Source organism: Orcinus orca, chromosome 6 (assembly GCF_937001465.1).
Source record: "Orcinus orca chromosome 6, mOrcOrc1.1, whole genome shotgun sequence".
Lineage (NCBI taxonomy): Eukaryota > Metazoa > Chordata > Mammalia > Artiodactyla > Delphinidae > Orcinus > Orcinus orca.
Genome location: NC_064564.1, coordinates 107,222,913 through 107,237,029, shown reverse-complemented (window position 1 = coordinate 107,237,029; position 14,117 = coordinate 107,222,913). Strand labels below are relative to the sequence as shown.

Here is a 14,117-nt window from a genome sequence, read left to right as displayed (position 1 = left end):
AAACTTTTTTCTCTAATCTTATCTTCACACAGACCTCCTCCCAGCCTGTGAAGGATATATGGGGAGATATATGACAAATTCTGAGGTTTTGGCCTCATGCAGTCACATCACACCTCAGAGCCACTGCTTCCTTTGTCTTCTCTTTCTCTTCCCCCTTATGCCTGCTATACTAACATTATTGCAAACAGCTTTCCAAAACAGCCCTGTCTTACCCATCCCAGGTGTGAACATCAGGCCCACAAGATGGCAATGATCTTTTATCGGGGAATAGATCTCTCCATCAAAAATCTTGGTTAAAAAAAAAGAATCTATGCCTCTTTCCAATCTTGTCACATGACTTTTTTCCCTTATCATTTTAGACAACTTAGATTCAGGCAGCTTTGTTACTTTCCAGAGTGCTAAATAGGGTAAAGATGACAACCAATTCTGTCTAGTTTATTTCAGAGATTTTATTAAATACTTCCAATCTGTGTATATTGGAATTGCTATACTGCTATGATACTTTACAGTTTTTTTTAAAAGCCTAAAAAACATATTTGGAAAAGTAAACAGACAATAATGTTAGAGGAAATCTGAGAAAAATATCAGTGAGGGAGAATGAGGTATCAGAACAAATTGTAAAGTAATAGTAATTAAAATTATGTGACATCAGTTTAAAAAGAGACTAAACACAGAAACTCAATACACGAGACTAGCCCTAGCCTTTGGTTCCTGCTTTCTCTGCCTGACAAGCTCTCTCCCCCACCTCAGTTCTCAGCACATCATCATCATTGGTTTGGGCAGGCCCCTCTCATGTTTTATTTTCTCTCCTCATGCCTGACCTCCACTCCCATTTCCCTTCCTTCAAATGCCCCCAATCTAATATGCTTGAAATATGTCTTAGAGTATGGAGGAAAGGTTGTTTTGTGTGTGTATGTTTTTTTAACATATAAAAGGTATTGTGCTATAGGTCCTGTTCTAGTTCTTAAGTTTTTAAAGACAATACTGTGTTTTAAACAAATATTCCTATTGCTATACATGCATTTAATTCACTGCTTCTACACAGTATTTTATATTCTGTTACCAAACTCAGGTTCGGCTGTTTGCCACTCAAAAGGCAATAATTTGAGAGGCAAATGTCAATAGAAAGGAAAGATGCTTTAATCAGAGAAGCCGGCAATCTGGGGAGAAGGTGGACTCGCATCCCAAGACCAACTCCAAAGTTTCTGCTCAGCCATTACAGTTTTTAAAGGAGAAGGGGGAAGAATTTCAGTGAATCATCTAGGCAGGAGGTTGAATTCTGCATCATTCTCCATTGTGTGCAGACTGGCTGACTCTTCAGATGTTATCTTGCCCACGTGATTTGCCTGCAGGATTTCTGAAGGGGCTGTTGGGGGTAGAGAGCTAGTCATTCTTTTTTTTTTTTTAAATTTATTTTTAGCTGCGTTGGGTCTTCGTTGCTGTGCAGTGGGCTTTCTCTAGTTGCGGTGAGCAGGGGCTACTCTTGGTTGTGGTGCGCAGGCTTCTCATTGCAGTGGCTTCTCTTGTGGAGCACGGGCTCAAAGTGCGCAGGCTTCAGTAGGTGTGGCACGCAGGTTCAGTAGTTGTGGCACATGGGCTTAGCTGCTCTGTGGCATGTGGGTCTTCCCAGACCAGGGATCGAATCCGTGTCCCCTGCATTGGCAGGCAGATTCTTAACCACTGCGCCACCAGGCAAGCCCTTTTTTTAAAAAAAAATTTTATTTTATATTGGAGTATAGTTGATTAACAATATTGTGTTAGTTTCAGGTGTTCAGCAAAGTGATTCATTTATATGTATACATGCATCTATTCTTTTTCAAATTCTTTTCCCATTTAGGTTATTACAGAATATTGAGCAGAGTTCCCTGTAGAGCCAGTCATTCTTTAACTGCTTAATTCTTCATTTTTGCTTCTTTTTATTTAGGTAAAGGATCAACAGGTTCTTTGATTCTTCGCATGGTGTGCATTCAGGAGAGTATAAGTTAGGAGTTAGGTCAAACTGCCTAGTGATCTCATTCCTATAATTAGGTTCTTTTAAGGTTAGAGGGGGACAGAAATGGGCAAACAGGAAAGGGGCAAAAGAGCTGCTTTCATTTCCCCACTGTCAAACATCATTCCATTTCTATGGGATCAGGGGTGAAGCTCCATCTTCTGTAATTTTCTTCATGCTGACATAGGGCACCATATTCTCAGAGTGGAAAATGTCAACATGGGTCTGTAGCATCTTTGCTGACAATTTTAGTTGCCTGCTTACATATATGGGCAGAGTAAGATACAATTATTTTGATGCCCACAAAGATATCGTTTATTATGAGCAATAATGTTAATCCCATTCTCTTGAGGCCAGTTCTTGGAATTGTGATAGCCATAGATTCAGTACTGCTCAAAATGGAGCAGCTAATGTCATGGCTATAGTCTGGTCCTCATGCAGTTAGCTTTTTTCCTCTGGTGGCAGTTACAGTATCTGTAAAACAACTCAGGAATGTGCATCAGACACTCAGTCTGTGACTATTGTCCTAATCATTAACTGCTCATTTTTGTACGTGGGGGCCCTGCAGGGTTCTGCTCAGTTCCAATTCCACCACAATTTTACTTACCCATCCCCTAGTGACAGGTTCTCCACTACCATCAACAATGCTGCAATGAACATCCTTATTCATCTCGCTTTACGAATCTGTGTGAGAATTTATCTGGACTATGTTTTTTGGAGTTGAACTGCTGGGTCAAAGGGCATACATATACTGAATATCATTTACTTCTGTCACATTGCTCTTCAGAATGGCTGTACTATTTATACCTCCACCAGCACTGCATAAGGATTCTCCTTATTCCACATCCTCACCAACACTTGGTGTTACTCACCTCTCTAAAATGTGCCATTTTTAGGGGTATAAAGCGACATCTCATTATTGTTTTAATTTAGATTCTTCTGATTACAGTGATTTCTAAACATTTCTTCATATACTTGCTGGCCATTTGGACTTCCATTCTGTGAATTGACTATTCCTATCTTTTGCACTTTTTTCTATTTTCCACTTGGGTTTTCTTGTCTATTTCTTGTTGATTCTGTCTCTCATATACTTCTTTGAGCAGTCGTAGACCTTAGTGGGTTTTGAACAGTAATCTTTTTTTCTGATATAGTCAAATTCATTATAATTTCATTTTATGGTTATATATCTTAGTTCAAAAAGACATTATTGCTTATTTTATCCTGTTGGTTTTAAAGATTTAACTTTTAAATGTTTTAATCTCTCTAGCATCTACCTTTATAAGTGATGCCTTGATGGGTCTTTTTTATGATCTCTGACAAGGAGTAAAATTGACTTCTCTTAGTTTTAGCCTTTTTTTCTGTACATTTTCCATCTAGTAGAAGAGTTGATAATGAGAAATGAAATAGTCAAGGGCAGGTATCAATGGAAAAAAATGGTGGAGGATCAAATTTAGATAATCTAAAACAACTTACTGTCATAAGTACCATATATTGAGCACAAACTGTTTGCCATGCTTTGTCTACATTATTTTTATCTTCACAAAAACCCTTTGAGGAAAATACTATTACCTCTATTTAACTGATGAGCAAACCAAAGCATAGAAAGATTGTGTCTTGCCCAGTGTCACATCCAGAGTAAGTTCTTTCTGAGCTCAGTACTCTTTCATCCACATTGCAAAGCTCTCAAATGTCTTCCACTAAGTTTTATTTTAATATTATATCCTCAGCATTTATCAAAGGTTGATGAGGAAAGAAGAGGAGCATTCCTGTCTCTTCTGCAAAGCCATGTGGTTTGGCCATGCAATTGCAAAATGTCACTAGTTTTTTTTTTAGCATCTACCATGTGCCAGGGACTAAGTGCTTGGGACTACAGCGTTCAATAAGAATGGTTCCTGCCCTCAGAGAGCTTTCTTAGCAGGACAATGGGAGGAGGAGTCTCTTTGTGGTGACTACTATGGGTTCTGCAGTAAAGCTTCCTGAGTTCAGATGCAGCTTCATCTGTACTAGCTCTGTGACCTTGAGTAATTTGCTTTCTAAGCCTCAGTTTGCTCATCTATAAAATTAAAATAATAATAGTAGACACAGTGCATAGAGTTGTTGTGAGGATCCAGTGTAACGATGCATTCAAAGAGCTTAGCAGTGTGCTTGGTATTCTATCAGTAGAATGATAAATACTATCATTTTCATGAAATAAACCAATGATTACAGTAGAAAATGCTCTGATACAGCAAGCTTAAACTCTGTTATTGTGCTGAAAGAAAAAGTGTCTAAGTTAGATGGAGAGGAGAAGGTAGAAGGGATTTCAGGGCATGCTTCCCAATGGAGCTAATCTTCACATTTCCTTGACTAAGGAATTACTTGTTAGTTATTTTTAGATTTCAGTTCCGGGAATAATTTTCTGTCTTTGGACAAAACAGCATGCTCCCTTTTACTGATGAATAAGATTTATATAACCTATTTATTTCCAGGAAGCTTACAGTCAATGTTAATGCTTTATTTAATGAGATTATATAAGCCTAGGGTTTGATAAAAAATCCTTGATTATTTTAAATTTCCCTTTTAAATTTTAATAATGTTGTTATAAAAGAGTCTATTATTTTTTTTAAAAGTCCCTGAAAGTAGTTATACTATAAATAATCTGCAAATAGTCTTCCCTCAAGAACTCTGTGTAAATCTAATAATTTTCTTTTAAATTTCAGGCGTCATTAGTAGACGAAAGGAGTTCCCATACAGGTTACCATTGGATTTGGTCCCCAAAACAAAAGTCAAAAGGATTGTGAGTGTAAAAGGTAAATTAACAAGTGCCATTTTTATTTCTTATTTCACTTTGTGTTTCAAACAAAAATCAAATATTCTCATGATTATCCTATTTCTCCTCTTCTCTACTCAGTTGCATGTACAATAGGGGACCTCTGGGAGTACCCTATTCCTACTCCCACCTTCAAATCCCTAACCACTCTTCCAACTCTCTTCTTCCAGTGGCCTGATTTGAATGGAGATGCATGCTCCCATGATGGAGGGTGAGGGCTGTCATTGGCCCAAAGACCTCTCTAAAACGATAGTGCAGCTGCGTCCAGATTTAAAGGACTTTCTATTAGCCTAGTGGCCAGTCCTGTTCCAGAGAAGGCTTTATGACCTGCAAATGGCCCCAAGAAAGCAGCTCTGCTCTTTTAGAGTGCCAGTACATTTGTAGAAGTGGTGTCTTTAGCAGGTTTTATCCCTGGTCTCCAGCCATTAAAAATTCAATGACGCATCATCAGAATAATAGAATGTCCTGACTACATTTTATCTTAGATAAAACCTTGGAATCACAGAGTGTTAGTACTGGAAAAGACCTTTTTAATCATGTCCAACTCTGTAGTTAGGTATATAAGAAAGTGTTTTTCCCAGGGTCTCACGATGAGTTATGGACAGAGCTCTCATAGCACTCACAGAGTGTTCACAGTTCAGACTCTTAGCTTCGCTTCGTGGATGCGATTGATTCATAGAGTTTACAATATCTAAAGCTTTCAGGTTGAATGGCAACTAATTTGCCATGTCCTCTATGCTGTAATCTGCCCACTGTATTACATCATCTTATCCCCATATTGCAGTGGTATTTTTAAGCCTGCTTTTGGTGTTTCTTTTAAATACATCTTCTAATCAAATTTTTTTCCTCTCCCCAGTTCTGAGAAGTAATTCAGCTGCCTAGATAAAAAGGAAAGGATAGGGATGGTTGCTCTTATCTCATTTAAAATGTACTGTTACTCAGAAGTTGACAGAAGTTGATTGTACCTATGATTTTTGTTTGTGTGCTTGTTTGTTTGTATCAGGACTTCTTATAGGTGAGGTCATGTCTGCAGTTCTGAGTCAGGAAGGCATTGATATCCTCACCCACCTCCCCAAAGGGAATGCAGAGGCAGAACTGATGAGCATTGTCCCAGTATTCTATGTTTTTCACTACCTGGAAGCAGGAAATAATTGGAACATTTTTTCTGCTAACTCATTACCTCAAAAACAGAACTTGAAGAAAAAATTAAAAGAAGGTAAGAAAAAAACTATTTCACATATTATACATTAAAATCTTGTGATTTTTAAACTAATAGTTTGATTAAACTAATATTTAAGTTATGAATTATACAAAAGCTTATTTGTAAAAGCATTTCAGCCAAAAAAAAAAAATCATGAGGTGGACTCTATTACACAAATAAATACTGTTTGCTGGAGCACTTTGGCTTAACTTACTAAAACGCCTGGATGAGATACAAGACACCTGCATTCCAAACTCTACAGAGTACTTCCTTCCTTCTTGAATGAGCTCAGAATGTTCTACTTGATAATTCCCAATTCAAGCGATTCATATACTTCCTTTGAGAAGTTCAGTGTTGGCCACAGAGCATGTGCTTGCTGCCCAACACCAAAGGAAGTTCAGTGTTCCCAGGGGCTAATAAAGCACTCTCTGAGAAGAAATGGGGGTCACTGAAGCACTGTGTTCTTTCCCTGGTGCCTCTTAGGGATGGTGAGCATCATGTCCTTCAGAAATGCTGACTATTCTTACAGCATGTGGAAGGGTGGAAGTGCTAGCACTTGGTAAGTAGAAAGTTTTGACTTGCATTTCCATATAGTTGTTAATTAACTAAAGAATAACAACCTTAGTGGAAACTCTGTCCAGTTGCTCAGGCTAAAAAGCCTAGTCATTCTTCACTGCCCTCTTTCTCTTACAAGCCACACCTGATCTAGCAAATCCTTTTGGCTGCACCTCCGAAATATATCCTGAACTTGACTACTTCTCACCAACCCCAGCCCACCACCCTGGTCCAAGCCATCCTCATCTCATACCTGGATTATGACACTAGCCCCCTCTGGTCTTTCAGCTTCAGCCCTTGCCCCTTTTCAGTCTATACTCAACACAGCAGCCAGAGGGACTCTGTTAAAACATGTTAGGTCACGTCCCTCAAAACCATTCAGGAGCTTCCCATCTTACCCAGGGTAAAAACCAAACTTCTTACTGTGATCTACAAGACCCTACATGGTCTAGCCCTACCTCACCTCTCCAACTACATCCCCTACTACTCTCTTTCACTCCACTCGAGCCCCACTGGCCTTCTTGCTATTCCTTGAACATGCCAGCCATGCTTCCACCTCAGGGCCTTTGCATTGACTACTCCCTCTTCCCCATCTTCCTGTATCAGCATGGCTGACTCAGCTACCTCCTTCAAGTCTTTACCAAAAGTCACCTTCTCAATGAGGCCTCTGTTGATCATTCTATCTAGCATGCCATTCCCATCCCAACACTTCATATTCTTCTCCCCAGCTTTCCTTTACTCTTTAGAATTTATCACTAACATTCTTACTTATCACACTTATTGTCTGTCTCGCCACTAGAATGTAAGCTCTATGTGGGCAGTTTCAGGTATTCCTAGTGCCTGGTATGTACCTGGCATATAGTAGGTGCTCTGTAAGTACTTAATTGGTGAAGCATAATAACTTCCAAAATTCTGATTATTTGAGGGAAAGTCAGTCTGAATTAACAAATCCATATGGCAACTTATTTTCAAAGAATAATATCATGCTTTGCCAAAATATTTACTAAAGACACTGTGACAGGTACTTTGTAGGTTCTACTATATGAAACACTTTTAAGGGGTTTACAATCTAGAATAATTGTCTTTTAAATTATGCCCTTTAACTGTTGAGAGTCCCCAGGATTTTATCCTTGACCCTCATTTTCTAGACTCTCTCCTTGTACAATCTCATCTTTGCCCATGACTTCCATAATTCCCATGCAGATGATTCTCTAATCACGTCTCAAGGCCTATCTTCTTTCCTTAGCTCCAGATCCACATTTCTGTGGACTTGGGAGCCAAAAGCCCTTTGAACACATTCCATGCCAAATTCATTCTTTTGTTCCTCTGTTCCCCTAATCAGTGCACAGCAATACTTTGTCCTCCACTGACCAAGTTTGACTCCTCCCTTTCCTTTTGGCTTTACATCCAACCAGTCACCACGTTTCACAGATTGTACCTTAGAAGTGGGTCTGACCCTGTGTGGGTGGCACATTTGAAAGACACACAGGCCCCTGGAGTATGGCAACCAGAGGATAAAACCCAGGATGCAGGGAGTGGAGATCGATACAGACTGGAAAACACCACAGCAGGAACTGGAAACTAAATGCCTGGAGAACAGAAATCCCCATGAGAAGATGCAATAGCCTCTCAGGAAACCCCCAGAGCCTCTCAAGATTCTGGGCAAGACTGAGTGGATGGTGTTCAGCCAGAAACATAGAAACACTTGGACCCAACCACCCCAGGCCCAACTCCATGAGTTCCTTTGGAGATAAACATACATAGAAGAAAATGGCCAACACCTGAATACTTTCCAAAAAAATTTTTTTTAGAAATACAGAGAAGATACAAAAAGTACTGAGAATAATATTCCTTTAAAAAGGAAAAGGAAAACAAAATTTTAAAGTGAGGGAGAGAGTCAAGTGGTCTGAGTCTCAAGGGCTTCTGGCTCCTGGGCTGCTGAGTGAAGGAATTGGAGGGGAGGAAAGGAGGCATAAGGGGCACATGGGGTCATGAAGTATTTAGACCCCCTCTGATATTCTTTGAGAGACAGTAGAGACTGAAATTGCTTTTTGACTAAGTAATCATAATAATTAGGGCTTCCTTGGGAGGTGGTGAGTTCTGCATCAATAACATGGTTCAAGGGGAAGAGAGATAAACATTCCCACGGATGTTGGGGAAGAGAATTCAGACCTCAGACGGGGATTTAGATCAGATAGCTTGTACAAATTTTACAATCTAGAATTTTATGATTTCGCTCCTCCATATCTCATGTTCATGAGTCAGTGCTTTAACACAAAACTATTTGTTTCAACACTATTGTCTTTAACTTTAGAGAAAGAAGAATTTTTTTATCATCAGGCATCAATTTTCAGCTTGTGTACAAGCTAACAATGTTGTAGTCACAGAAGATGTGCTGCTCACATTTGATTGTTTTTGGAGATCTTCCTGAAATCTTTCCTGCCCTTGTGAAATGGTAACAACTTACTTTGGAATTGTGCATTTTAAAACATTATTTTTGGGCTTCCCTGGTGGCACAGTGGTTGAGAGTCTGCCTGCCGATGCATGGGACACGGGTTCGTGCCCCAGTCCGGGAAGATCCCACATGCCGCAGAGCGGCTGGACCCGTGAGCCATGGCCGCTGAGCCTGTGCATCCAGAGCCTGTGCTCCGCAACGGGAGAGGCCACAACAGTGAGAGGCCCGCGTACCACAAAAAAAAACCAAAAAAAACCACATTATTTTCTTTTCAAGAATAAACACTGTACGAACTAAAACACACTGAAAGTTGAAAGCCAACAGGGATTCAGTGTCTAAATGTTTATTTATTTGATTTTGTCTCAAAGGTTAACAGCTTTTGCTTTAAGAGTACTTGGACAAGTAAGTAAATATGTAGATCAGGAACAAAATTCAATTTGCAATTCTTTATTGTGGCTGGTTGAGAATTGTCAACTAGAAAATGGATCATTCAAGGAAAATTCCGACTATCAACCAATAAAATTACAGGTAAGGAAACCAAATGCACAGATGAGCAATAGTTTTATTTACAAGTTTGAGTTGTGTTCTCATCCATTTTATAAGAATAAAAAAGAGAGGGGAGAATATATGCAATCCTGCAAGAAACTTCTCTTGTGTACAAAGAATTTGAAAGGTCTTCTCATCCTGCTCTTCAGACAATTCAGCATAGGTCAGATGAGTGAGATCTTGGACATCTGGTGTAACAGGCATTAGTGGGTCACAGGGTACAAGTGCTAGTGATCTCAGAACGGGTAAAATGTGCTAATTTGTCCACGTACACTTGGTATGAATCTGAACTTGAGCTTCAGAGCCTTCTTACAGGTCAAGGCTGCGAGATGTTGTTGTGAAACATGGAAGGGATCCTATTTACACTCTGTTAGAAAGAGTGGGGTCAATTTATTAAAAGTACAACAAAGTGTTGTTTGAAATTGGAATCCACTTACAAAACCTCTGCAAGATACTGCTACAACATCTTCTACTCCTAGAATGTATTTTTTAGGATCCAACAGCTTTTATTTATGTATTTATTTTGCCTGCCCCAATCCAATCCCTTTCATATCAGGTACAAGCGGCCTCTTGGCTGACAGGGGTCCCATAATTAGGACCGATTAGGACTCACACAAGAAATGGGGGCAACTGACATTATCTAGGTGCTATTTGAAGAGTAAAATACTACAACAATTTTTTTTAAGATCCCACCCATCCATCCATCTATTCGTATCCATTCAACAACCATTCACTAAGCACCTAAAACATGCAAGGGCCTATTTGGGGCACCATGGGGGAGGAAGAGTGGGAAGGATGGACCAGAGTATCCCTGCCACAAAGGAGCTCGCACACTGGTAGGGAAAGTGGGGTATAAATGCTAATAACTCTAACCAAGATTGAAGTGTGTGTGTTCATTTATTTATGCAATAAGTATGTATTGAATGTGTACAAAGTGCTACATGGTAGGGACATAACAGTGAACAAAACAGGTGTGGTCACTTGAGGCCATGGCAGTTACAGTCCAGCAGAGAAGTCAGACATTGAGTAAGTGATTTCAAGTGTGGGATTCATGTTAAGAAAAGGGAAATACAGTTTCTTTGAAAGCAGGAAACTCTAACCTAGATTGTGGGAGTTGAGAAAATGGGTTGACCAGGTCCCTGGGAGCTAGGTAGGAGGGAGGCAGGCAGAGTGTTGCAAGTGGAGCAAACATGATGCCTGTTATCTTGAAGTAGAGAGAGGGTGGTTCATTAAAAGAGGTGGAGCCGAGAAGTCCAGAGGGTGAGTGGCACAAAATAAAGCTGGAGAAAAAAGTGAAGGTTACTTACTGGAAGGTCTTGGAAGCATTGCATAGGAACGTCACTGCCCTAAGAGGAGAAAATGTGGGAGAACAGAGGCAGAATAGTGCTTCTCAGGGGAGGTGGCATTTTAACAGTGTCTAGAAGGAGAGGGTGAACTTGAACGTGGTAAAGAGGTATGAAGTGGAGCTACAGGGTAGAGAGGTGGAGGAGAGAAAAGCAAGTGAAAGCATGTAAGACTCAGAGCTTTGAAAAAACGCAAGCAGTCCAACTAGAGTGCATGAAGGGAGAGAAGGAGAGTAGGTCCAAAATGAAGATTAGAGCAAGGTCACTTCACTTTAAAGATACCAGTTTGCTCTCCTTTTTAAACATTGCTTACTTTTAGGGTACCTTGCCCATTGAAGCCCGAGAGAAAACTTTATATCTTACAGCTTTTGCTGTGATTGGAATTAGAAAGGCCTTTGATATATGCCCTCTGGAGGTAAGTAAGAGTTTTCTTTCTCCAACACCCATGGTCTTTTTCCATACCATATTCTTGGGGGGAGGGGGGAAGGTAAGAGGGGGGCTTGAAAATAACTTTAACTCCAGAATTTAAGGATTTCAGAATTATGATAGATACTAGAAAACATCTAGTCCAACCCACTCATTGACAGTTGAGAAAGCTGAGGCCTGTACGAAAGGTGAATTTAATTGTCCCATGTCACAGGCTACTGACTCGTAGAGCTGTGATTAGAACAGATAACTTCTGACTGTGATGAGAAAATGACCCCGTGTCTGCAGCTTCCTACTCTTACCTCTGCTAAATCTTATGCCACGTATGTGACTGTTGTTCTATAACCCAGAATACAGAGTGTTGAGGTACTCTGTATCACAGAACTGTTGAGGATGCCCCATACCACGTTTGCTGCCTTGGGTTGTGCTGTTTCATTTGCTTGGAAGCTGAAGGGAGAAAGGAGAGGATCCACTTAAGTGAATCAATATAGAAGATTCCAAAGGTTAACAGAATTGAGACCCTGATCTGGGAAGTAAATTAGACATGTCCTTCAAACCAGCAGACAGAACCAAGATGGAAAAACCCAAGGGGATTGGTAGGACTCGAACCACAAAACAAAATAATCATTTAGTTTAGTTCAAGAGAATTGTTTTATATATATATCCAGCAAGACAAAATAATCAACAAGGAAAAGTTAGCAGTGGTGCTGGGAGAGAATGCACCAGGCAAGATGTCAGCAGCGATGCACCATGCCACCTCCTCATCCACTTATCCAAAATAACTACTTTAGTCGTCTCAGGACAAAGTCATAAAGACTATTTTCCCAGGAATCCTTAGGATCAAAAAGTACTTTGACAGCTTGGCTCTTTTTCTGCTACTGATGGTTTTAGTTACTAAAACTCCTTTTGAAAATGTGAATCTGTCTCAGCTATGCTGAGGGGGGAATGGAGAAAGCTGTGTCTATACTTGGTGCTTCTTCTTCCCAGAGGCTAGGTATGACATGGGAAGCAGAAATTCAGTGGAAAAACCTCTACCGAGGAGGGGAGGATTCAGAAACTAAAACAACTGGATGTGGACAATCTCGTTTTCACTTTCCAGGTTACACTCTGCTCCTTCTCCCGGAAGGATTTGCTTCAGGGAGACACATCCATTTCCATTAGGTCATTTCTCTTTCCACCCTTCACCTTGCCTGCCCCAGAGTGGCGCCATCTGGGGGCAGGTCCCATCAGTTGATAGGCCGATGCTTGACAAAGAAACTTAGGTATCTTCTGCTCTTGTTTCCAGAAAGTCAGCACAGCTGTAACTAAAGCTGACGCCTTTCTGCTTGAAAATACCCTCTCGACCAAGAGTACTTTTACACTGGCCATCGCTGCTTTTGCTCTTTCCCTGGGAGACAAAACACACCCACAGTTTCGTTCAATTGTCTCAGCCCTGAAGAAGGAAGCTTTGGTTAAAGGTATGACTTGTTCCTGACAGGTACTCGGCAAGTGTCTACTAGGCATGTAGCGTCTGCTAATTGGGGAAGAGGTGGTGGCATGCATAGTGGAGTGAGACACCATCCCTGCCCTCAAGAAACAAATCATCACAGCACAAAGGAATAAGCGCTGTTATTCATTTACTTAGTCACTCATTCAGCACATTTTTATCCATTCCTTAATTCAACAAAGGAATGAATGTGTATTGAGTGTATTGAGTATTGAGTACCTCCTATGCACCAGGCACTGTTCTAGGCTCTGGGGATAAAGCAACAGACAAAAAAAAAAAAAAAAAAAATTCAGGCCTTCATGAAGCTTACATTCTAGTTAGGGAGAGACAAACACGATAAATAGCTAAAACATTTAATATACTGAATAGCTTAGTGATGACTGATGTGAAGAAAAATGAAGCAGGGAAGTGACACAGGGCGAGGGGGTGGGTTGTAATTTTAGATGGGGTTGTCAGGCTTAAGCCTCACTGAGAAGATGGTGTTTGAGTCAAGACGTGAAGGAGGTGAGGAAGCAAGCCAGTGGCTCTCTGGAAGGGTGTTTCCTGGTGGAGAAACAACTTTACTGAGGTAGGAGCATGCCTGGTGCTCCAGAAAAGGCCAGGAGGCCAGTATGGCTGGAGAGAAATGAGATGAGGGTAAGAAGTGATGTCAGGGAAGGAAAGCGTGAGGGAGTGCCATGTAGGACCTTGGAGGTCATTACTAGAGCTCTGCAGGACTCCTGTATACAGTTGTGCAATGTTCAAAGCACCCAAGCAAGCAGGTGAATTAAGGCTGAAATCCAGCCTGTGCTCTGCTCCCCCATCCATGCACCCTGGTTTGAGTCAGCTTCTACCCTGAGCAAGGGGTGCCTGAGTCTCATTCACATCAAGGTGCTGTGGGGGCCAGTGTGAGCCCCAGGAGAGTGCATGACCTAGCTTGTATTGTACCAGGTTGAAAAGTAAAGATATTGCTTCCTATGGGTCAAGAGTAAAGAAATAGAGAGGAGCTGTGGTCATTGGCCAATGTGCCTAGACCAGCACCGGCATGTTGGGCACTTCTGAGCCGTCTCCTGACTAAGGTTTTCTAAAAGTTTAATAAATCTTACATGAGGTTTATCATTATCTACAAAATTTGACTTCTGTCATCATTTAAAAATGACTGACTCTTAACATATACCTCGAAACCACTTGTATAATACTTTTCAAATAACACAAAAGAAATGTCTTGGGTATTGTAAGAAATGAATCATAAAATCATAGAATTTAAGAGCTAGAAGGGAACTTAATAATTCAAATAATGTTTGATCTGGAAGTATCTTTAAAAACC

General features: G+C 40.5%; 1 protein-coding gene across 2 annotated transcripts in view; it reads left to right on the top strand.

The window, feature by feature from the left end:
• Positions 1-14,117, top strand: part of C5 (complement C5) — a 90,173-nt gene that overhangs the window by 54,138 nt on the left and 21,918 nt on the right. For both annotated transcript variants that reach the window (XM_049711036.1, XM_049711037.1), the window contains 6 exons: positions 4,690-4,779; positions 5,803-6,015; positions 6,484-6,559; positions 9,379-9,538; positions 11,219-11,314; positions 12,611-12,782. In XM_049711036.1, the coding sequence (XP_049566993.1) occupies positions 4,690-4,779; positions 5,803-6,015; positions 6,484-6,559; positions 9,379-9,538; positions 11,219-11,314; positions 12,611-12,782 (807 nt within the window). The remainder of the gene's footprint in view (positions 1-4,689; positions 4,780-5,802; positions 6,016-6,483; positions 6,560-9,378; positions 9,539-11,218; positions 11,315-12,610; positions 12,783-14,117) is intronic.